The sequence below is a fragment of the Caretta caretta genome, chromosome 7 (genome assembly GCF_965140235.1).
Source record: "Caretta caretta isolate rCarCar2 chromosome 7, rCarCar1.hap1, whole genome shotgun sequence".
Taxonomy (NCBI): Eukaryota; Metazoa; Chordata; order Testudines; family Cheloniidae; genus Caretta; species Caretta caretta.
Window position 1 is genome coordinate 90,549,950 of NC_134212.1, and position 26,166 is coordinate 90,576,115.

General features: G+C 40.1%; 1 protein-coding gene across 1 annotated transcript in view; it reads right to left on the reverse strand.

Moving 5' to 3' along the window:
* Positions 1-22,586, reverse strand: part of LOC125640380 (putative neutral ceramidase C) — a 33,425-nt gene extending 10,839 nt beyond the window's left edge. Inside the window, exons 1-13 of the mRNA XM_048858878.2 lie at positions 22,445-22,586; positions 19,410-19,483; positions 16,404-16,553; positions 15,196-15,372; positions 14,571-14,698; positions 13,280-13,357; positions 10,573-10,693; positions 8,270-8,395; positions 7,334-7,420; positions 3,224-3,328; positions 3,012-3,093; positions 2,261-2,376; positions 491-585 (exon numbers count right to left, since the gene is read on the reverse strand). Of these exons, the coding sequence (XP_048714835.2) occupies positions 491-585; positions 2,261-2,376; positions 3,012-3,093; positions 3,224-3,328; positions 7,334-7,420; positions 8,270-8,395; positions 10,573-10,693; positions 13,280-13,357; positions 14,571-14,698; positions 15,196-15,372; positions 16,404-16,553; positions 19,410-19,483; positions 22,445-22,583 (1,478 nt within the window). The 5' untranslated portion in view covers positions 22,584-22,586. The remainder of the gene's footprint in view (positions 1-490; positions 586-2,260; positions 2,377-3,011; positions 3,094-3,223; positions 3,329-7,333; positions 7,421-8,269; positions 8,396-10,572; positions 10,694-13,279; positions 13,358-14,570; positions 14,699-15,195; positions 15,373-16,403; positions 16,554-19,409; positions 19,484-22,444) is intronic.
* Between the last annotated feature and the right edge of the window lie 3,580 nt (positions 22,587-26,166).

Genomic DNA, 26,166 nt, shown 5'->3' on the forward strand with positions numbered 1-26,166 from the left:
ACAGTTTGGCATTTAGAAATCACCATCACTATGTGGAAAAGAGACTATAAATAATTGATCAGCTACATGTGATATCATGCAGGCCCTGGCTGAGGTCTAGAATTTTCCTAATTTTGTCCATTGAATTGAAACTACATTTTCTGATGGAAAATGGTTCTGTCAAAAAAGTTGATCAGCTATAAGAATGGGAAGCCAGTTTCAACCTCAACTATAGATCAGCAACTGCTGGTCTAAAAACAGGGAAGAGGGAATCCCCATGTGTCCAGTTAAAGACTGCACGCACACTCACACACACAAAAATGCACCTGCGTTAGAACATTAGGATGGACATTGACATACAGTGGCTGCATATCACATTGTACCAGTGATAAGGTAGTTTCTGGCTTTATATCCCTTCCATAAAAAATATGCATACACAAGTACTATGTGTTCTTTAGATATAAAAACTGTCTGCTTTGTTACACAAAATAAGAGTAAAAATAGTACATACGTCAGCTCTCCTGGTAAAGCGACGATTGCCAAGGACCCAATGGTAAAAAGCTGAACATCAACTATTTCAGGGTGCCATGGATAAGGGAATGAAATCTTGGAAGAAGAAAAAAAAGAATATAGTGTTACATTTTTTTGAATAAAGACCATAAGATACAATCTGGTTTTGTTCTTTCCATATTCATAAAAATAGTGATGCAAACATTTATTTTTGTAAGAAATTTACATTGGTCTGTAGAAAATTAATATTTTGTCTCACTTTATCTTCTGGGCTACCCATGCATTAAATCATTCAACCAGAACCATATTCATTAGGAATGGAAGAAACCTATTGTATTATCTAGTCTGCCTAAATGCCCATGCAACACTCTTCCCTATCCTATGTTCTTAAATGCTTTGTTCTGTTCAGTTCTAAATGACTGAAGCAATGGGTTTTCATTCCCTTCTCTTGGGACATTATTCCACAATCTCACAGATGTCACCATTAAGAATGATTTGATTCGAAATTTTCCTGTGTTTAACTTTATCCCATTACTTCTGATTTACCTACTTGACCTGCTTTAAATAATTCCTCTCTCTTTCAGATACTTGTAGGCAGTGATCATATCACTCCTCAGTTGGCATTTGGCTCGTCTATAGTTAGTTCTTTTACCTTGTGCTCCATGGGTCAATACCTCCATGGATTTAAACACTTTGTTACTATCTTTCTGGTAATGAGGTGCCCAGAACTGTATGAAACATTCTTGGTGCAGTCTAACAACACCGTAGAGAAAGGAGCCATGAGCACTCTGGTGAAAACAACATGATGCCTAGGAACTGGCAGCTTAAAAAGATATTGTTTTAAAAAAAAACACCAAATCATATTTCAAGATCATGAGTAAAATTTTCAAAAGCCCCCAAGTGATTTAGGAACCTAAACCCTATTGGCTTTCAGTAAGATGTCTAAGTCTCTTTTGAAAATGGGATTAAAGATCATAATTCACTCAGGCACTTTTGAAATCTTTCCCTATCTTTAATTTAATGTTCACTCTCATTCCAGCTCTAAGACTACTTCCTTGGCATTACAGTATAGATGGGCTCTTTTTAGATTGAATTTTCCAGATTACATTTTTTCAGAACAAATCCCATTTTGTTATTTTCTATCCATTTTTTGTAACTGGAGCTACAAATATATAATTACATTTATATAATTAAATATTCCAGAACTTTGACATGCTACCCAAGCCACAAGGTTTAAAATTCTAATGTCATTGCCCTTTTAGTCCAAAATTTCTCATCAGACATTTCCACAAGTCAAAAACTCTTCTACCATGAAATTATATATTTTGGCAGGTAACCAAAGATCAAACTGCCCTTTCTAGCATCACAGTAGTAATCTTTATATAAGGACAAACATTCTCGAACATTTTCTGCACTGTATTTTATCACAAAGACATGTCTCCTTCATTATGAAGCATGAATGTCTTTTCCCCCTTTTTTAAGTTCTACAATAAGAATGTATGGAAGATCATGCTTCTCTCCTAATAAAAACCCTGTCTCTTTTAGTGCTTTTTCAGAGTATTGATAAGCATATATTTGTGTTCCTTTTCATGTCTTTTAAAGTAAGATTCCCTTTAAAATATTAGTGTCATACGACCATTCATTGCCTTTACTTCTGCATCATTAGTTTAATTATGGCGGGAATGAAATGGATATCCTTTCTCTCGGCAGGAAAATCCAGCATAGTTAAGCGTTAGCTGTGCTCAGAGTGATATACACTAACACACTCTACCTCTCCAGTATTTAAAAGGATAGGCTTAGGTTTGTGGCACTCTTTTGTTTCATTGGACGGCTCTCCAAGCAGCTGGTTATGAACAATTTCCCAGAACGGCTGGCCTTCTAGTGAACCTGTAAGTAGAAACCTCTTTTAATACAATTTCTTCAGTTTTTCTCAGTGTATATTTGACAAAGTCTAATTCCTCACCTGCATTTCCTCAAAGTATCTACGTATCTAGGCTAGGATTTTCAGGGGAGTTTAGGGGATTTGAATCCATTCATCTTAAAATGGGATTTTGGACACCTAACTCCCATAGTTTGCTTTAAATATTCCAGCTCTAACCAATCAGCATTTCGAACATGGCTGTGATCATACTATATGGGTAGTGACCTTGAATTACAGAAATAGAAAGGACCGTCCTCCTCACTGGATTGGGAACAAATGGCAAGAGGGAGCAAATAAAGGAAGATTTTTAAAATATCAAATAAAAGCTCTAACAATAGTTATGTAGGGGGGCAATTAGGGATAGATTTGTAAATAAAGAATGAATGAGGAAGTAAAAAGACATGTTCCAATTCTCACCTTCGCCACTTTCCTTATACATTGTATCCCTATCACCCACTCTTTGTCTGTATTTTTAAGACTGTAAGCTATCTGAGGCAGGGACTGTGTTTGCACAGTTCCATGAACAAGACCGAGAGCATTATTGCCACATAAACAATAAACCTCAGTGAACAAGATCTGCAGACTCTGTTCTTCTGCTTACCTTGTGTGAAATTTAAGAATCCCACTCCATCAATAGTACCTGCTGCAAAGCTGTAGCCCAGGGCTGGTTTACATGTTTTACCCTTAATAAAAGTATTTTAAAATTAGATTGTATACAGTATATCAACTCCAGATGTAAAACCACAACAATTCTACCTGGAATATTCTAATGAGGATTCCCTATCTACAGGCAGGAAAATTCCCAGTACTTACTGTATGGGTTGCATTGAGCTGGACAGTGACATCACTCATGTTCACCCACTGGTGAGCTGAATGGAGAGGTCCTGTTACCTCCTGGGAAGCTGAAGTATACAGTTCCTAAAACGCAGACACATATTATACTGATTAACACTGGGTGCAAAAACTAAAGAATATATTTTATTGAAATAGAACCACAAAGAACCTGTTAAAAACAGATGCAAGACAAATATGAACTATTTTAATACAATCTCAGCTTCCTTGGGAGCAGGTGGAAGCCGTTAGTCCCTCAGGTAGAAGAAATGATGTGCTTAAATCTTTGAGAACATGTTTCTGTGATGTGGGTCAGTTACAGAGGCTAGTGCTTTATTAGCCAAATCCTTCCCAAACTATCAGACATTGCTTAGGGCATAAACAATGCCCTACCATCCCTATCTATCTGGGGCCACTCTTTGCACACCCTCTCTGTTGTTAAGTATTACCTCTCTGAGTAGTGTTCGAAGGAGCCTTTAGTGGGACCTTTTTCAGCTTTTTCATCGGGCTTTCTGTGACCCATGAGCAGAGGATTCCATCAGTGACTTTGCCTATAAGCAATAGGCAGATGGTCACTCACACCAACCTCACTTTTCTCCTCCATGAATGAGTAACTCAAGAGGGTGTCTGACAGCAACTGTCCAAAAATAAGTTAACTGGAACTGGAGTTCTCTAACTTTTTGCAATGTGGGCCATACCTCAATAGAGAGAGTGTCCTCAGGGATCACCTCCCCTTCTTTTTCCCAGTTGCAGAGACCATCTCCTTTCCCATTCCTGAGCACATAACATCTCTATGGCAACTACAGCTATTGCTTACAGGGAAGAATAATATTTGTATCTGCCTTGCATACCATTTATCAGGCGGAAATAAGGAGAAAAATTAGCACCAGGTGTGCAGCAAGTTTTCTGTGGACCTTCAGCAGTCCACCAATCCAGAACCTCCGAATTGCAGTTTCAAAATTAAATTAGGGCTTCAAATATCAAATAGGGAGTAGAGAAAGATTATACAAAATTAAACAAGTTGCACAGCTCACGCAAGTACCTGGAAAAGCTCTTGTGAAGATATTCTATAAAGTTAGTAACAAAAAGGAATGACTAACATTAAGGAACAGAAGTTGCCTCATCAAATTTTATAGTAGAAGTTTTTTTTGTTTCTCTCATCTTAACACCAACCTAGATGACCCTCTCCTTGCGGAAATGTACCTGCTTGAAAACACCTTTCCCAATTCTTCGATTCTAGTTTGATCATTAGATATTCATAATTCAAAGATATAATTTCCTTTATTTAAATTCACAATTAATTTATAATTGTTCATTAAAAGGTATCTTCCATAATAAGTAATTTTCATAGTTCATAGAACTAGTACATATGAAGTATTAATAGAAGTTACACAGATTTGGTAACATTTCATGTAACTATGTGAAATATCATTTTACTATGGTATGTATATTTTGAAATCCAATAGTACCACCACCCACAAAGGTCATATATGGAAAAAGCATTTCCCTCTAAATTAGATACACATGCAAGTCCCTAATGTACTATTAGACTAGAATATCCACTAACCTACAAATCACTGTCATTTTAGAGCAATTCTATTGCAAACACTCAAAAATGGCAATTAAAAAGAAAACTGCTATAATCAAGTCTGCTGTTGTCATTAATTCACTGAATCTGTTCCAGACCCTGCAAGCTGCTGACACGGAAATCTCCAAGCGCAATGGTATTGCACTTCCTCCTCTGCTGCCCTTGACAAACATTAAAATAGATAGTATGGATAAAGGAGAATCCGTTTCAGGTTAGAAGACAAATGAAATCTGTGGCTTCCTTGGGTCTCTCTTTCAGGAAAGAAAAGCATTTTGGGGCATGTCTAGCTATGAAGTGGAGAAGGCCTATATTTATTGTGTTCTGACATATTACAGTGCACAACATAGTTCTAGTCTACAGAGGCTATTGTATATTGATTCTTATGCCACCCACACCACCTACCATCATGGTGAGGTCTCTATCTTGACTGGGCCTTTGAACATTACTGTGATGCTTCCCAGGAGCACCCAGGGTTGCGAGGCACCTTAGCATGAGGAAGCTTTGTCTATGCCAGCTAGGAGTCCACTGGCTAGAGGCAACCCAAGCACTCCCCTCAAAGCCTACACAGGCCCCACTCACTCACTACAGGTTATGAATAGGCATTCTCCAACCCCTGAGCCCTCGGAGCATCTCCCTGGAATGTCTAGCCCCTGTTCCACTGGGCACTCACAGTATTCATGGATCAGCTGCTCCCAGAGGAACAATATGCCCCAGCTTATCAGTTACACCTCAGATCTCTGTTCCACATAAAATACAGCACTTAGTTTATAATGAAAACAAGTAAAAGTTTAATTAACAGAGTATAAAGATTCAAGTGATAACAAGTATTGGAAACAAATGATTACATACAAAATAAAACCATAACACACATTCTAGAGACTAGGCTTAATTAACAAGTTACTCTCTTGTCTAATAAAGTATCGCTCACCAGCACTTTCCAGCCAAGCAGGCTGAGATTCCTTTTTTATGAGGCAAGACATACAGTCAACTTGTCTCCTAGGTGAAGGATTCTGGGTGTGTCTTGGTACCCTTAGATATATCAGATCAATCCACTGGTTGCTGGTTGTTTTTTCCTGTGGCTTTTTTCTCCTGTCACTATCATAATCTCCTGATTAGCCTCAGGCTCAGTATGCAAATTGTCATGCATTGTGAGGCAAGACAATACGCACTGCACAATTACCAGACAGGGAGATAAGCATCTGTTACCATCTGCCTGAAAAGAACACCCCTGAGGTCTGTTACTCTTGGTTACCAGCCTCAATAATATAATTTTCAGTATGGACACATACCTTCTTACATATTATGCATGCGTACCTTTTGCAGTGATTGCGATGACGAGTGGGCTACTACCTTTTGCTACTCTTTAGTGAATTATTATACTTCTGATTCAGGAGATACTTGCAAAACCCTGTGCAACCCAGTGCCCGCTGCAAGTTGGCATCAAGAGGTTCCCAGGTCATAGCTATCACAATGCAATTAATAAATACATACATACATACATAATGCAATTCCTGTAGGAAAAGGTTTGCCTCTACTAGCTGGTGTAAAAATAATAATAATGATAATAATTTATGTAAAGTGTGGGGAAAGGTGAACCTTTTGGTTCTGTTCCCTAGCTTCTGTGGCAGAAGTAGAACCCAGCTACTTATGATGACATATGTGCCCAGTTATCAGATTTTGGAAGAATTTTGCCAGGACTGATATTCCAGACAGTGCCGCCCAGAGGATTCAGGGGACCTGGGGCAAAGCAATTTCGGGGGCCCCTTCCATAAAAAAAAGTCAGTTTTGCCTCCCCAAGCGGCGGGAAAAAAAAAGAAAGAAAGACCCAAGTCGTGCCGCCGAAGAAAGAAGAGGACAGGAAGACCTGCTGCTGAATTGCCACAGAAGACTGAAGTGGAGCGATTGAGCTGCCGCTGAAGTGCCGCCGCTGAGGAAGAGAGGGACTGAAAGACCCGAATTGCAGCCAAAATTGCCCCTGCCCTGTCTGTGGGGCCCGCGGCCTGGCACAAATTGCCCCACTTGCCCCCCAGGCAGCCCTGATTCCAGATAAGCTGGGGTTCTGGGGAACCCAAGACACTGAAAGGCTATGTGAAAGGGTCATGTGCACTTGTGAGTTTGGGGACCTAGATAGCTCTTTGCAAACATTAGCTACTTAACTGTCACACCTTCTCTGTGGGGTAGGTAGGTATCATCCACATTTTACAGAAATGTACAGTGAGGAACAGAGAGGCTAAGATAAAAAGATAGCATTTTCAAATGCTGGTGCCTAAAATTGGGTACCTAAATAAAAATGTGACTGCTTTGAACTTCCGACAACTTTTACTTAGATTCATAAATATGGATCTAAGTGCACAGCTGTAGGCCTGCAGCCTTGACCCACATGTTTTGAGAATATCTCTAGCAAAATAAATTTCAGAAACTCACTTGTCATAAAGAAAATGTTTACTGGCTTTTCCAATAATTGCATTTGAATACATAAGTAAAAAGAGCCCAGTTTAACTTACCTTTGCTTTCAAATAGAGATTTTGTCCTATAATTTTTGTACTTTCAATCATATCACTGCCAGGACCTGCAGCCATGCACATTTTAGCCTGTTAAGGATTTTTTAAAGCAAATAATTAAACAAATGTAAATGGAGAAGACATCCTTCTAGCAATATCAAGCTTTTATTGTTCTGTGAATGAGGGCAAAAATTATTGTGATCACTTTCATGAAAAAATCTTTGCTTTTAGAACACAAACTAATCCATGCACCAGGTACTGTTTTATAAACTGGAACTAAATTCTGTGGCAAGATCTGTGGTTTCTGAGCATACCAGTGCTGACTTTCATGGAAGACTGGAATTTCTTTGGCAACTTGCAGTAAGTTCAAATATGGAGGATTTGAGCAGTATCCTCTGCTATTTACTGTAATATTATATTGATTTTATGCTTTACCCAAACTTCCCAGAGATTTTGTGTTGTAGTCCAGCTGCATATTGAAAGTCCGTAATCTGCCTCCCTGAAATCAGCATTTTACCCATGGCACAGTGTGCATCCCCCCAGCATGCTAGCAACACTGTACAGCAGTGGCCCCCAAAGTGGGGCGCGCGCCCCGCGGGGGACACGCGAGGCCATCCCTGGGGGTGCGCAGCAGGAGGCCCGCCACCGAAGGAGCGCTGCTGGCATGGGGGCAGCAGCGCTCCCGGACCTTTGAGTCTTCGGTGGCAGCTCTCTCTTTTTTTCTTACGCTTCCTTAGAGCTGGCCTTGGGGGTGCGTGATCCAAAAAGTTTGGAGACCCCTGCTGTACAGGATGAGTAAGTGGCAGCCCCAAGGAGGCAGCCCATATGGGTAACCAGTATAGGAGCACTTTACATCCTTTTACAGCAGGGTGGACCACAATCTGGCCCTACATTTGCAATTCCATACTTAAAATCTACCTTAAAATGATATATACCTACCCCACCGACTGAACAGTAACTGTTGGGATTATCACATGACTCTCCCGTGTTTATGCAGTGTGGGCCTTTGATATTGGGTGATACATCTCCCAGGTTGGATGATGCAAAGGCTGCTACAAAAGATCCCTGCCAAAAGAAAATAAAGTGTTATGGCTTTTGCTGTCTCTTGCACTGATTGCCATCAACCTGCGGACATCAGATGTATACTGGTGTTTCAATAAAAAAAATCCCGTCATGTAATACAAAGATGTGAAATAAACATAAACTGCCAAAATAACAAACTGCTTGTGTAAATTCCCCTAGGGCTGCAAACAACATGTGCAAAATCATATCATCACTGATATCATATACAGTTGGCAGTGATAGGACATTGGTGAAGTTTTCAAAAGTGACTAGTAGCTCTGGATGACTGAATTTTTGGGTGCCCAACTTGACTTACGTTAAAGGAACCTGATTCTCAGGAATATGCTGAGCACCTAGCCCCCTAAGTCAGTGCCTCAAGTTGGGCATTCAAAACCTTCAGCGCCTAAAAACCATTACTTTTGAAAATGTAGGCCCTACGTTTTTTGCAGTAAGGATTTTTTAAATATTTCAAATAGAAACTTAAGGTCATTACCTTGAATTTATATATCTCTTTCGCCTGAGCACAAAGCACTTTACATTAATCTTTCACACATCTCAGCAATTTAGAGATAATTAAGTATTGATATTCCCATTTTACAGATGAGGAAACTGAGGCACAAGTGGTTAAGTGACTTAGCCCAATGTCTTGTAAATTCTTATTTATAGATATTGAATTCTAGCAATCCTTGCCATCACTTTTGCTTGACTTTCCCATTCTACCTCTTGTTTTTCACTATGATTTCTACTGACAGATTTAGCTGATGATTAGCTTAAAACATTCTCTGTTCTGATGATTTGAGTGAGCCACTGAGCACAGAAACAGACAGAAGAAGTTAGCATTAAAGGTAGCAAACTGAATGGGTGATCAAGGACAGATTACACATTTATACAATGTAACCTAATTCATCACATGCAGTATTCACCTCTTAGTTAGGGAAGTGAAGATGAATTAACTAAAGTTGTGATGCTAACGTGCGTAAGTTAAAGTGCATTAAAACTTTGTGTTGATGCTTTCATTCAAGGTCACTTTACTCTAGCATGAGAGCATCCACACAGCTTTTGAACGTGCTTTAGTTTCACAGCTTTAGTTGATTCATCTTAACTTTTCTGATAAGCCCTTACAGATGGCATATCTCACCCTCCATAACATGTCAATTTAGGGTATGTCTACACTGCAATCAGAGGTATGACTGCAGCACATGTAGACATATCCAAGATTGCTTTGGTCTAGCTAGTTTGAGTAAGAATAGCACTGCAACCTTGGCAGCAAGATTGGGGTCTTGGGTTTAATAAACATTTTTATAAAATCTAATCTCAAAAAGAAATGCTTTCATGTAGGTATGAGCAAACTTTTTTTTGTCTAATTTCCAACTCATTCAAACATCTTTGGTTTGAAAGGTTGGACTCTATCTAATGGGTATTAGCTTGCTTTCCAATTGTGAAGGGGGAAATGTAATAGAATAGAAAAATTCTAAGGGAAAAGAAGTGAATTTATATTCTATGCTGGATATAAATAGGGCACCACTTCTGTCAGGTTTGCTTTTTACGGCTGTTCACCTAATAGAAAAAACTTTTTAAATAGTTCCAAAGGGCTCTGAACACATGAGGTTCACCCATTTCTATTTTAAATATATATTTACATTTCAATTAAAACCTTGTCTTTTCAAAGAAATAATATGGTCCTACAGTTTTTGAATTCCAAATACTGCAGAATTCCAAGAACCTGTGAAAACCAGAAAGTGGAACTGCATAGAAACCAATGATAAAGTGAAATTGACCAAAGCCCCAATCCTACAAAGCCCCAATCCCACTTACCCATGTGAGTAGTTCCTATTGAACCAAATGTCATTAGAAAATTGTGTTTTTTTTAAAAAATCTAGATCAAATTTTGGATCTCATCAGATCGCAATGTCCCTTGAAATCTAAATAAATGTTGTCAATTGCTATTTTGGGAAGCAATACATAGTCAGCAGTTGCCTTGTAATTTCTCTTTTCTATAATTGGAAAAAGTAGATACTAAAATGTATGATATGTCTTTACTGTGCATCTGCAGTATTTGTCCTGCAGTTTACGATCACGGTTTGAATGAGACTGCATCTATCCATAAAAGACATTTTATTGGCCCTTTTTTATTTATGTTTTATTCCCCACTCCTCAGGATAGCCATAACATAGTCCAACCTCTCCAGGAAGCAGTCCTTTATTCTTCTCTTGTTCAAAGAGGTAAGATGCATAGCCCACGTTGTCACTATTTACGAGAAGGTTTGTGTTGTTCATACTGACAGGATGAATTGCAAACCAGCTAATAAACAATCAGAAAACAAATATTAAAGGAAATGCATTCACTAATATACCAGTAGGTCAGCTATAACTAATCTTTCCTCTTGGGAAAAAGAGCCAGGTAGTTATTTGGAGCTATATCAGCAAATGTTGAGTTGCTGCCCCCTCTTCCCTCCTCCATCTCTCAACCTCCACCTGAATACAGACATCAGATCAAAATCTATCTTTAGCTACAGCCAGCTGTCATGCTCAAAAGCTTGGGGAAGTCCATTCTTTCCCTACTACCAAAGAGTACTCCAAATTCATGAGACCTTGGGGACCAGTGCAGCTGGCCCAGCTTGAGGCTGCTGTGAGTTGCTTCTCAGGAATAGATCAGTGCCTGATGGCTTGAGGATCAGGGTGTAGTGTGGCTCCAGTCCCCAAGCTGCAGGCTGCTGAGGATATAGCACAATATAATTTCTTACTAGGTTTGATATACTAGTAACTAAAATAACCTGTGATCATGTAACCCACACACCTTCTGGGTTCGGTGCTCTGTCCCCTCTAGTGGCACCAAGACCACTTGGAAATTAATGGGTCTGCTACAGCCTTAGCTCAGAGCCATGTAACTTTTAGCTCATGCAATAGAGGCTCAGGTACTAAGGTTCCGAAGTCTCAGGTTTGTGGGCTACACACACACTCAGTAACACAACTATCCTAAAATGTACCAACAAGGAGGCAAAATTACTTTTGTTGCTTCGTCCTGAACTTTTGTCTTTCCTGACTTTTGTGAAATTAGAAGTACATCATTAATTTAGTCAGTTTTTTGCATTTGATTGCCTTCTCTTTTTTTAAGGGAAAAAATAAAGGTGTAAAAAATAAAGGCTCCCTGTTCTATAACAGACGTCAGCTCGCCAAAGAATAGAACGACGGGCTAAAGGTCTCATCCGAAGCCATTGCAGTCCATGGTAGTCTTTTCATTGACCCCAATGGACTTTGGATCAGACTCTAAGGGCACAGCTAGCATGTTTATATTGCACAATTCTGATTGTACATGAAAAAACTTCCATTGTTTTCCCATGGAAGCTTAAAGTACGTCAGCTCCATGTGCCATTCATTGACACAGCTTGCCATCCTCTTTCCCCAGAGCAAATCGGCTTGCCCTTGCTTAAAAGCTAATAGGCCCCTAGTGTCCACTTGTGTATTTCACTACCTGTGGTCATATGCTCACTGCATCTTTGAACGTCTGACTGCACATGCTTACTTCTGCATTTTCAAATATTCATAATTTTGTTAGATTCAGTTTTTCCCCCCAAACTTAAAAGCACATACTGGTCATCGAGCTCTGTTTACATGCCAACTCTTGGAGTTATTCCCACAGAAAAAAGCTGGTCACAGTGGGAAAGTGCACTTTGTCCCCATTTGTCACTAAAAAGTGGCTGAAGCAATTTTGCTCACAGAAAGAAAGAAAAAGCAGGGACCAAGCACAGAAATGTTTAACTCAAAAGGTGAAAGGTTTGAAAAGTTAGGAGAACTATAAAAGAGGAGTTTGTAATGCAAATTGTTTTTCAGCTTTAGGCTCAGTAATTGCCACCAGTCTCACGTAGTAAAGAAGGATATATTATAAATTCGCAATGTTTATTAATATGTCTGCACCCTGATGTTTAATGCAAGGAGGTGTTTTATGGCACTTTGTGACATGTGATATGAATACATACAAAATCTTGCAAAATAACAAGGTTTATTCCGTGTTACAAACTGCCTAAGTAACAAACCTTTCCCCCTCACCTATAGAGTGCACAGCTGTGTGCAGCAGGGTGAAAAAAGAGGTACAAAAATCCCGCTGCACAATAAAGCTTCAGGTCCCTTGTGACAGAGCTGGACCCCACTCAGCTGTTCATTCCCTGGGCTAAATGGGAAAGTTCAAAAGTTGGGTAAGTATTGCAAGTTTTGTTATTTGTTTGCCTGGCCTTGACTTCTGAACTTTGTACAGCCAAACACTCCGCTTCAAATCGCTTAATAGAAAATGAGTTACTGACATGCACCATTTTACATGATATCTCAGCACATGAAGTCAGGGCCTTAGTGAGACAATGGCATATTTTACACAATATATGGGGCATTTTATAGAAATAGACTCAAGAAGAAAGATCCTCATCCCCTGCTCCAGCCGCTTTGCATTGGGTAAAAGGGCCAGAGTAGCATAAAGTGACCCTAAAAGCCCTGTATCCAGCGAGGGGAGGATTCCCTTGGTGCAGTTGCTATGGGGGAAAGACAGCTGTAGGGCTGCTTTCCACGGACTCCTTCACAAGCCCTGATGTAGGGAGTGTGCCAGAGGCGGGGCCACAGCATATTGACCTGAGGAGATCCGGGGCAGTGCTGCAGGCCGTGAGGCAGCCTGGGGAGGTGGCCATAACTTAAATGGGTAGGGTGCAAAGGTGGCTTAAAGCTACCTTAGCCCCCACTGCCATTGGTCTATGAGAGGGATTTGAATGAATGACTTCAAGGAGAAAGGTTATCATGAACATTTTTGATGACTACAAAGAACTCAGTCAATAGACAAGACATGTTTGGGGGCATAGCTTATATTTTAGTGTTTGAGAGTGAATTTTACTTTTGGATTCAGTACCTGAGAAGGCCTAGCTCCTGTCCATTTACATCTACCATCTTCAGTACCACCATTTCTTTGTCTGTGTTTGATGGATACCTGGACAACAAACCAGAGAAGTCACTTTAGTGCCACAACCAACATCATGATCTGTAAATGACTCTGTTATATGCCAAACAAGAAAATGAATTGAGATCATCAGTTTCCAACTGCTATATTTACAAGGCACTATGGTAAAAAGCTGCTGAATTCAGTGACAAAAGTCACATTCCGTATTATATGCTGCCTGCCTGAAGAAAACTGAACTCTCATTTTGCTGTGATATAAAACTATTTTCTACAAAGACTGTAGATATTGCCTTCCATTTTTGTCACCGTCTAACCAAAATTTGAATTTATAACAGTGGCATGTTTTCTAAATGAAACACAGAGGCCAGATTCTCAGTTACTGCTTTTCTGCCCTCAGGGCAGGAATGGAATGGGGAGTGACAAAAATGACTTGTAGGTCCCTTTGGGCATCCCATATTCTGTGGCAATTGCAGGGGTTGGGGGGCAGCCTCCAGTGCAACCTTAGAATAGCCCTGAGCCTCTGTAACTTATGCTCTGCATTTTGAGGCTTCCTATGGACCATAGGTAGCAGAGAACAGATATAGTGTTGTGTGACCCAATGTCCTAGAAACACCATGGGCTGTGAGTGGGGCTGGTTTAGAATCCCTTCCCCAGTCAGGAAGGCCCTCCCCTGGGGGTATTCTCAGGGGCTATTTGATCCCATTTAAGGCCTCTTTACACTGATAGTGGGCCATAAAGGAGGCTTGTGTGACTGAAAATCAGGCCAAGTAAATCTGTTTAATTTCTTAGCTGCCAGTAATTATGCCCAAATGTTTCTTTTAAACGTAGTAGTTCTTCCGATCGGAAGAGGGTGTATCTGACCACAATGCTAACCTTGGAATGCTTTATTTAATTTCAAAAACCCAGCATGAGGCCATCTACAGTAGAAGATTCCCTACACAGAAAGATACCAGAGGTACCAGCACATGTTCTCAGGAGCACAGTAAAAAAGTGAAGCATGAGCCACCTGGCGTTGGCTACCATCAGCATAAAGTTGCAGTTTTCTGCACTTTATTGTTGCTAAAAACTCCCAGATCCCATCATCCCCTGGTAGGGGGAAAGTTGGGCTCTGAATTTCCCAGGTTAGGGCAATTTCCACATCTGATTTGCCTTTGATGACACACAGAAATGTAGTTTTTCAAACATTTTTTTGACAATAGTTCATGCTTGTTTTTAAGAGCTACAGCTCCCCCCTTCTTCTTCACCTGTTTCTTTCAGACTCTGGATTCTGAAGATAAGAGTAAGGACTTCTGTTGATCTGGCAATTTTCTACCAAACCTTTATTGATAAAAAGTCTTCCTTTTTTCATATTCTGGTGTGCTATATCAATGCTCTGAAAAGCAGAAAGGCAAGGAAAATCAGTACAGTAACAATGAAGAGGTGCTACATGGAAAGCAAGTTTGAGTCTTCTCTGTCTAAGGACCTTACTAAAAGTCCAGACAAGGAAAGATGAATCATTACACCTACAACAGATGATCTGCGGCTATTGCTTGTTGCACTTTTTTTTATATATACATTTGATGTAGTGTTATCCTTTAGAAATTAAAACAGCTAATATCAGTCAAACTTAATTAACATTTTAAGTAATATTAAATCATCTCTTCATAAAGAAATAGTGCAGCATTTTGTTTGCTAACCTGACCAAGTTGGTCATGATAAACCTAAAATATTTCAACAAATAAGATGATGATGTCATGAAACACTAAAACTAATCTCCCCATGACAGTTCTTGGCTACTCCTATACTAATAAATAAAAATATAACACAAAGGTTATCCCTGCTATACATGTTCATACATGTTAGGGAGAAAATTTAACTGAAAACACCTACCTTTATAATCCCATTTACAAGGGCATTAAGGGATGGTTTGATAAGTCCCTTGCTAGTTAGCAAAAAGATAGTATATTGGAAATAGCCTGCAGGTCCTGAATGGGTGTGAGTGCCACTCAGTATAACATTGTCTTGTCTGTATAGCTCCCCATATTTACTCTTCAATTTCTTGATTACCTAAAAGGAAGGAGGCAGTAATTACGGAGTGTTTTTCTATCATGCCTGAAAAGTCAGTCCTTGCATCAAGGCAGTAATAGACATGTATAATCCTGGGTTTCTTTCTTTTTTTATTTTTCTGGTAATAGCATAGTCCTCCTTTCCCATATCCATCCTCCTACCCTCTCCCCGACCCACTAATGACTGAGTAATTGGAAGTATATCTGACCAGTCAGTGAAGAACCCTTGAAGTTGTTAAATCCAGTAAATAAAGGCTGCTTTGGTTTATTTATAGCCAGTCATATATTATTACAAGACATATGAAAATTACATAGAGGATTTCCATTTCTTCCCACCATACACCCTTTCTTGGCACTCTCACCAGTTTGATCTTCTAAGAATGTAAATTAGGAACACTTAATTGATGATATTCACCCCACACTAGCTCGCCGGCTACCAAGAAGGCACTACAGGCAAGAAAACAATATATGCCACTGTGCTTTGGCAACCAAGTGCGCACCACAAACAAGAATAAGTATCATACGTTATCTGGGTGCCTGAGACATCAGAGAGATTAAAATACTCAATTTTAACTTCTGGCTGAAACTAGACTCAACATAATTAAATTACCTGAGGTAGCATAACCTGCACTGAAACATCATCTAGAAGCCACCTATTCTGTTAGCTAAACAGAAAACAATTAAATACATTTTTGATTTACAAATTTTTATTCTAAATAAATTTTCAGAATTTCTGTACACCTGTTAGCACCACTAAGTAGTACTGGAAATCATATATTACAGGGGACTGTCAGGCATGATCTGTTGCTAAGTTTTCCACTAATACAAACATAATAAAAGCCCTCCTTTGTCCATCAAAGAATTGTCAGCTCTTTGGGACAAGGAGTGCCTCTTCCTACATGTTTATATAGCATCTAAAACAATGATGCTGCAAGCCTGATTGGGGTAAGTATGACAATATTTATTTTTATTATTGTTAATAATAATAAACCTAACACAAAAAGGAAAGAGCAATTGATTATATTCACATACCTCCAGCCTAAGTCTTTGAGACACCATGCCTATGTCAGCACTAACAAACACCACTCTTTTGGAATCATCAGGCTCTGCCACAATGAAAGCTCGACTATATAGACGAGAGAGAATTCCACCAGCCAGCTGGTCTGGATTGGCATAGCCCATCTGCGGCAGAACACAGCATTAGGCCAACCCCACACTGACCAATTTATTGATACATATTTCCACTTGCATATATTTCTCCATACAAAATCATCACAGGACCCAAATTACAGCTAACCATTAAAAGCAGAATGATATAGGTTATATATTAAGTAGGGCTGTCAAGAGACTAAAAAAATTAATCATGATTAATTGTGCTGTTAATAATAGAACACCATTTATTTAAATATTTTTGGGTGTTTTACACATTTTCAAATATACTGATTTCAATTACAACACAGAATACAAAGTGTTCAGTGCTCACTTTATATTTATTTTATTACAAATATTTGCACTGTAAAAAAACAAAAGGTATAGTATTTTTCAATTCACCTAATACAAGGATTGTAGTGCAATCTCTTTATCATGAAAGTTGAATTTACAAATGTAGAATTATGTACCAAAAAAACCTGCATTCAAAAATAAAACAATGTAAAACTTTAGAGCCTACAAGACCAATCAGTCCTACTTCTTGTTCAGCCAATTGCTCAAATAAGTTTGTTTACATTTGCAGAAGATAATGCTGCCTGCTTCTTGTTTACAATGTCACCTGAACATGAGAACAGACATTTTGCATGGCACTGTTGTAACTGGCGTTGCAAGATATTTACATGCCAGATGCGCTAAAGATTCATATGTCCCTTGATGCTTTAACCACCATTCTAGAGGACATGCGTCCATGCTGATGACGTGTTCTACTTGATAACAATCCAAAGCAGTGCAGACCATCGCATGTTCATTTCCATCATCTGAGTCAGGTGCCACTAGCATAAGGTTGATTTTCTTTTTCGGTGATTCGGGTTCTGTAGTTTCCACATCAGAGTGTTGCTCTTTTAAAATGAAAGCATGCTGCACACCTTGTCCCTCTCAGATTTTGGAAAGCACTTCAGATTCTTAAATCTTGGGTGGAGTGCTGTAGCTGTCTTCAGAAATTGGTTTTCTTTGCATTTTGTCAAATTTGCAGCAAAAGTGTTCTTAAAATGAACAACATGTGCTGGGTCATCATCCGAGACTGCTGAAACATTAAATATATGGCAGAATGCGGGTAAAACAGAGCAGGACACATACAATTCTCCCCCAAGGAGTTCAGCCACAAATTTAATTAATGCATTATTTTTTTAATAAGCATCATCAGCATGGAAGCATGCCCTCTGGAATGATAGCCGAACCATGAAGAGGCATATGAATCTTTAGCACATCTGACACTACACCGGCTACAACTGGTGCTGTTCTCACTTTCAGGTGACATTGTAAACAAGAAGCAGGCAGCATTATCTCCCATAAATGTAAACAAACTTGTTTCTCTTTGCGATTGGCTGAACAAGAAGTAGGACTGAGTGGACTTGTAGGCTCTAAAGCAGTGATTCTCAAACTTTTGTACTGGTAACCCCTTTCACATAGCAAGGCTCTGAGTGCGACCCCCCCCCTTATGAATTAAAAACACATATAACACCATTATAAATGCTCGAGGCAAAGTGGGGTTTAGGGTGAAAGCTGACAGCTCGTGACCCCCCCACAAAATAACCTCACGACCCTCTGAGGGGTCCCGACCCCAAGTTTGAGAACCCCTGCTTTAAAGTTTTACATTGTTTTGTTTCTGAGTGCAGTTATGTAACAAAAACTAGATTTGTAAATTGCACTTTCATAATAAAGAGATTGCACTACAATACTCGCATGAGGTGAATTGAAAAATACTATTTCTTTTATCATTTTTACAGTGCGAATATTTGTAATAAAAAATAATAAAAAGCAAGCACTGTACACTTTGTATTCTGTATTGTAATTGTAATCAATATATTTGAAAAAGTAGAAAAACATCCAAACATATTCAATAAATTTCAATTGGTATTCTGTTGTTTAACAGTGCGATTAATCGCGATTAATTTTTTGAGTTAATCACATGAGTTAACTGTGATTAATTGACAGCCCTAATATTAAGTATCCCATAACTCAGGGATCTCAAACTTGAATCACCATGAGGGCCACATGAGGACTAGTACATTGGCCCAAGGGCCGCATCACTGATACCTTTTCATATAAAAGTACAAAAGCCTGCCCTCCCGGCTCCACCCTCACTGCACCACTTCCATGAGGCCCTGCCCCTGCCCACCCCTTCTCCGAAGTTCCTACCCCAACTCCACCCCCTCCCTGCCCCTATTCCACCCCCTTCCCCAAATCCCTGCCCCTGCCCTGCCTCTTCTCCGCCTCCTCCCCGAGCGCGCGGCTCCCCGCTGCTCCTCCCCCTCCCTCCTGGAAAGCACTAAGCTCCTCCAAACAGCTGTTTGGAGGCAGGAAGCACCTGGAGGTAGACAGAGGAGTGGGGACGCAGCGTGCTGCAGGAGGGGAGCTTGGAGGGGTAAGTTAGAATAGCATACAGTAAAAAAATTATCAATGCACATACACACCCCATGAGTATTACATTTATACAGCGTATATGTTCACCAGCTTTCATGATATAGTTATGTAAGTTTTAAAATAAAAAAAAATATTTCCCATCTGATTTTTCCGTTTTCTGTCTACCAACCATTGAATAAAATTAATACTTGGTGATTCAGTATTTAAATATCTGGGCAGCAAAAAAAAAAAAAAATCATCAAGCAAATTTTCTGAAGAATGGTTCCTTGAGACATTCATTCTATGCAGATTGACAGACTGAAAACAAAGGGTGATCCTGCCCCATGTAATGTAAATGCAATGTAAAGTTCTATTTGTAAAGAAAACATCCTGTATAGCAGTGCTATACAAGCCATGGGATTTGGTACATGAAAGAATACTAAGATAACATGTTTCACAGATACTTTATTAAGTTCCTATACATACCAAAGGGACTTCTGCAACTAGTCCAGTGCAGTCAGATCGACCAACACCAATCAGGTAGTTTTTAGGACCATCAGCTGAAGGGATTTGAGTTAATATGAGTGAAAACACGAATGCAATGAACATATCAGAAATGAACAGACACATTTTTCTCACAAAACTGAACAAGGAGGAACTGGATTATGTGGTAAATTTTCTGTTATTTATAACTACTGTGTATGGTGAGCAGTCCCATTAATATTATGGTTGCCAAATGGCTGTGGGATTTACCATCTTTGAACCTGATATCAAAACTAGCTTCCTGTAGCGTATATGGGGTTTCAGATCCCTGCATTCAGAGCAGGCAACCCATGGTCCTACTTATAGGCTGAAGAAAATTCACAATCATTGTACACTAACCTTTGAAACAAGTCCTCTCAACTCCATCAATATTCTGTTTGTGTCAACATAGTTCAGTATTACATGCACATAGAGCTTCTGCCAGCTTTTTTAACGGCTGTTGCTGAAAAATATGTTCCAGGCCTATGTATATAGTCCAACTCACTAACCATAATGGGATAAATTCTTTTTCAATGATGCTTCTTCAATATGCTAAACTTACAGCTTTGTCCTTGACAACTTCTATGATGCAGTTCTGCATTGTCAGGGCAAAACTCTTTTGAATATCAAAACTGAAAATGTGGGGAAAGTGAAAACTAAATTGAATTTAACATCAAAATAAATAACTCAGAGGTTATTCTGCTGATAACATTATTCAATTTCGTATTCATCCTCACAAGAAGTGGATGGGAACCCAGGTAGTTTCATAAAGACCCTAAGATAGGTAGTGGCACGGCAGTCAGTGTTTCACACCTACTGACAGTTGTTTGAATCAGAAAAACAAATCACCAAACTTGTAATAAATAAAGATGAAAAACAGACCATTAAACCCTGGGCCTAGTCAAAACTTAACATTTAATTCTTGGGGTCAGATCCTCACCCCCCACTCCAGCTCCTCTACACCAGGTAAAAGAACTGGAGCAGCATAAAGGGGGCCTACAAGCTCCAGAAATGCGGAGGAAGGATGTCTTGATGCAGATACTGAGGGCAACAGCCATAAGGCTGCCCTCCCAGGCCCCCTTTGAAAGACCTGCAGGAAGGGGTGGTGCTCCGGGTGTGAGGTAGGTTGGCCGGGTAGTGCACTATTTATAGTACTGCAAAGATTTCAGGCACACAGTGGCCCCCATGACAGCTCAAGAAGGGTGCCATAACTTATGCCCGGAGTACTATTTAAATTATGTTGGAGCCCCTTGTAGCCTTTGTAGCAATCAAGGATGAGCAGACTGCAAAGGCTTCTTAAAACCACCATAGCACATCCTCCCTTTAGGCTCTGAGTGGGCTGCTTTGAGGTGCAAGACACAATCTCACCCTCTGTGTTGTTATCCTTCTACATACAAGGAAGCCTCATATAGAGACTTAGTTAGAACAGGTTGGACACAACAGGGGTGTAACAGTGTGGAAGGTTCTAAGACCTTGGTCAGACAAGCAGTTACTTCTGCTGAGTCATGTTACCAAGTGGGTCCTAGTACCTACAACCCAGGATATACCTATGTCTATCTACTCAGACTATACAAACAAATTTTTGCTCACCACAAATGTGTATGTGCATAATTGGATGACATATTCAGTTAATTCAAAGATTGATCTTCCTATGAAAAAAATGTAGTTGTAGGAGCCTAAGTTCCCAGTGACCGATGGGCAAGACGCTTTTCATTTTATAATTATTATGACTCAGTTGTTAAGCAATATATGGCAGTCAGCATGGTCTAGTGCAGTGGTTTTCAAACTTTTTTCTGGTGACCCAGTTGAAGAAAATTGTTGATGCCCGTGGCCCAATGGAGCTGGGATGAGGGGTTTGGGGTGTGAGAGGAGCTCAGGGATGGGGCAGGGAGTTGGGGTGCAGGGGTGAGGGCTGCAGGGTGGGGCCAGGAATGAGGGGTTCAGGGTGTGGGAGAGGGCTCTGGGCTGGGGCGGGGGGTTGGAGTGCGGGAGGGGTCAGGACTCTAAGCTGGGGGTGCAGGCTCTGGGGTGGGGCCAGAGATGAGAGGTTTGGGGTGCAGGAGGGAGCTCTGGGTTTGGGGGGTGCAGACTCTGGAGTGGGGCCAGGGATGAGGGGTTTGGGGTGCAGGAGGGGGCTCCAGGTTGGGGGGGACTCAGGTGCAGCAGTGCAGCAGGGGTGCAGAGGCAGGCTTCCTGCCTATCCTGGCACAGCAGACGGCACTGCACCTCAGAAGCAGTCAGCAGCAGGTCCAGCTCCTAGGTGGAGGCACGCAAGAAGCTCCATGCAGCTCTCGCCTGCAAGCACCACCCCTCCCCCAACTTCCCGGCCAATGGGAGTGCGGAGCCGGTGCACAGGGTGGGGGCAGTACGTGGAGCCCCATGATCCCCCTGCCTAGGAGCCGGACCTGCTGTTGGCTGCTTCCAGGGCCGAGCACGGTGTCAGAACAGGTAGGGACGAGCCTGCCTTAGCCAGGAAGCACCACCAATGGGACTTTCAACGGCCCGGACGGCAGCGCTGACCAAAGCCACTGCAACCCTTACATTCCACGACCCAGTACTGGGTCGCGACCCACAGTTTGAAAACCACTGGTCTAGTGGGGAGCGCACTGGATAGAAAGTCAGGCAACAAGGATTTTTTTTTTATTCTTGTCTCTGCTGTATAACTCTGAGCAAGTCACTTCACTTCTCTGTTTCTGTTTCCTCTTCCACGTTAGTCTATCATGCCTGTTTACGCTGTAAAATCCTGAGCGCAGGAAATCTCACTCGCCATGTGTTTATATAGTGCACTGCACAATGGGACCAAATCCTAGCTGATGCCTCTAACTAAACATCAACATAATAGAAATAAGTATAATAAATTCACACACTTCCAGTTAGTTTGTAATAAATTCATTTTCAGCCTTTGTTCATGAAGCTTCATCAAGGCCCAGAAAACGTTTTATATCAAAACAGTTGCATGGCATCTGATAATGGAATCAAAATACCTTTAAGTAACTTGCCGTTATTTTCTGCAGTCCTGCTTTTTTTAGGGGCAAAGAGAAGAATGAGAAGAATCAAAGCAATTATTGTCATCAGCGTGAAGAGGACAATGAGCACCACTTCCAGGCATGAGAAACGGGATTTGCACTTTTCACCCATTGCAGGAACAAAAACTACAGAAAAAAGAAGAGGAAGAAGCTGTAAGAAATTCAAATAGAAGTCAGCACACTGATCCCAGTTCAGTGTGTCCAAAGTAAGTTTAGGCCATGTCCTCCAATGTCACAGCTAACTTCAGATCATACCAAACTCCTTCCCTTTAGGGACCTCCTTGCTCCCTATCTAGGGCACGTTTGGATAGGGAGAACAGCAGATGCAGGACTATCTCTTCTACCATGTCCTGGGTTTCCCACAAAATGTGCTTGACTTTTAAATAAGCCCTAACTGATTGGAAGCCCTTCAGTAGATGAAAAATCCTCCATTCACAGAATATCTGAGGTTAATATAGCAGCTTATACCCTACTGTGCATATGTCAGAGCACCTCTGAAAACGAACAGAATTCATTGTACAAATGACATTATTAAACTTAGCAAACACAGACTACTCAGCTGGAACTGGACACAGGGCAAAGTTCAAGTGTCATCGTTCAGCAACATATTTTTCCATTTGGAAAACGTCGTGATTGTGATGACATTACAAAGCCCGAAATATGTTTTACCCAGCTCTCCAAAACAATGCGGAGAGACCAACTGAGCAAAATGTTTCAAAAACAGAGGGTTATAATGGAAAATATTTTGCTACTTTAGCTGTTACAACATAATTTATATGCAAAAAGAAAAGGAGGACTTGTGGCACCTTAGAGATTAACCCATTTATTTGAGCATAAGCTTTCGTGAGCTGCACCTCACTTCATCGGATGCATTCCGATGAAGTGAGCTGTAGCTCACGAAAGCTTATGCTCAAATAAATGGGTTAGTCTCTAAGGTGCCACAAGTCCTCCTTTTCTTTTTGCGAATACAGACTAACACGGCTGCTACTCTGAAACCTATAATTTATATGATTTTTTAAAGTTTACCTGCTGAAATTATCAGTATTGAAGATAAAATTTCCTTAGGATGAAAATACTGTATATTATACTCTTGGTTCTCATTCTGTATAAAGATTTGCTTCACCAAGTCTTTCAGCCACACCATGATCTTTTATAAATAGTAAATGAAAATCACCTCTGCTTCATTTGTAAACTGAGAGGTGAATGGGCAGCTTTCTTCCTAGTCAGTGCTGAAAGGAGTGGATAGATTTAACCAACAGTTACCTCAGCTACATGGGTGTTGTCTTTTCTGGGTGTGGACTTTAAAAATGTATCACGTCCTTAACTATATATTTTCCTGGGGTTGCACATGTGCCCTCAGTAATGTTTTCCTTAATGGGAAGTTTTGATTTCCCCCTGCACCTTTAACATTGTTATGCATCCTTATGCTATTTTACTATCATACAGACAATATATCAAACCACATAGATGGAAGGAAGCACAATGCTAAAGCTTGTGCTGTGAATTTTTCAAGTAGACTATAGAAGGACTGGGTAGCACTGCCCATGATGATGGTTGCCTGACCCCTCCCTCTGTTTTCAGTTCCTTATAACTGCCAATCTTTAACCATTTGGGGCTGAACTTTTCCGTGCTGGGTTTCTGCCTAAGGTTGAGTTGTTTTGGAAAGTTTCAGCCAAAACAGGTCAGCTGTTTCCAAGAACAAATCGAGGGAAAAAATAACTAGGCACTCGAAGGATAAAAGGGGATATCCTCTCCGTAACTAGTTAAAATATAGTTAAATCCAAAGCTGACTGCAAAGAGTTACAAAGGGGTCTCACAAAACTGTTGCCTGGTGCAACAAAATGGCAGATGAAATTCAATGTTGATCAATGCAAAGTCACGCACATTGGTAAACATAATCCCAGCCACACATGCAGTATGATGGGGTCTAAATTAGCTGTTACCACTCAAGAAAGATCTTGAAGTCACTGTGGATGTTCTCTGAAAACATCTGCTCAATGTGCAGCAGCAGTCAAAAAAGCTAACAAACGTTAGGAACCACTAGGAAAGAGATAGATAATAAGGCAGACAATATTATAATGCCACTATATAAATATGTGTTACACCCACACCTTGAATACTGCATACAGTTATGGTCACACACACTCCCACCATCTCAAAAAAATATTAGAATTGGAAAAATTTAGAGAAGGGCAACAAAAAATGAGGAAAGGTTAAAAAGACTGGGACTGTTCAGCTTAGAAAAGAGACAACTAGAGGGGTTGGGGATATGCTAGAGGTCTATGAAATCATGACTAATATAGAGAAAGTGAATCAGAATGTGTTATTTACCCCTTGACCATGTCCCCCCTCACTCTTCTATTCTCCAGACTAAACAAACACATTTTCTCTATCTTTCCTCATAGCTCAGGTTTTTCTAGACCTTTAATCATTTTGTTGCTCTATTCTGAACTTTCTCTAATTTATCCATATCTTTCCTGAAATGTGTCTCCCTGAACTGGACACAATACTCTAGTTGAGGTCTAATCAGTGCAGCGTAGAGAAAAATAATTACTTCTCGTGTCTTGCTTACAACGCTCCTGCTAATACATCCCAGAATGATGCTTTTTTTTTTTTTTTGGCAACAGAGTCACACTGTTGACGCATATTTTACATGTGATCCACTCTGACCCCCAGATCCCTTTCTGCAGTACTCCTTCGTAGGCAGTCATTTCCCATTTTGTATGTGTGCAACTGATTGTTCCTTCTTAAGTGGAGTACTTTGCATTTGTCCTTATTGAATTTCATCCCATTTACTTCAGACCATTTCTCCAATTTGTCCAGATTATTTTGAATCTGTCCCTGTGCTATTGTATAAGAACATAAGAATGGCCATACTGGGTCAGACCAAATGTCCATCTAGCCCAGTGTCCTGTCTTCCAACAGTGGCCAATGCCACGTGCCACAGAGGGAATGAACAGAACAGGTAATCATCAAGTGATCCATTCCATGTTGCCCATTCCCAGCTTCTGGCAAACAGAGGCTAGGGACACCTAGTGTGTATAGGTTTCATGATTACAAATGTTATTATATTTTACTCTAAATACAGAGGTTGTTCCCTACAAAAGAAGTCTATAGCCTCATCTTATGCCATTTTTCTAATTTACAGAGGTGATATATACACAGCCAAAATAACTGATTGAAAGGGGTTAAACTCTTTGGAAAAGGTGTCACGTGGTTTTAAAAGATGTCAGTTATAAATAACATTAAAAAAGTCTGTGTGTCAAACCAATTTGCCACATAAAATATTTTTGTTTGTTTCACCCTCCATTTGTAAGATAAAGCAGTCATATTTCATCCCTGTCATTCACAAAGTTTTGGCATTAACAGAAAGGGTCCTAATTTTTAAAGTATTTTTCTGTTTTTGTTTTTCTGCGTTTACAACCTGGTTTACAAACTCAGATTTAAAATTTGGTGTCCAATTCCATGGTACTACAAACCCAGCAAACTATATTGAATCAGTGCTTCACAGCCTAATTGTATTAAGGGGTGGGGAGGCTAATCATGCATTTTTCAAGGTGGCTAGAAGCAAAGTGCCAAAACAAAACCACCAGCAACAAAAGTATTTGCTAAATAGAAACGACTAAACTTCAAAACAGAGAATCTTACCTTAGAGTATATAATTGATTAAAGATTTCAGAATTCTGGAAACTCAA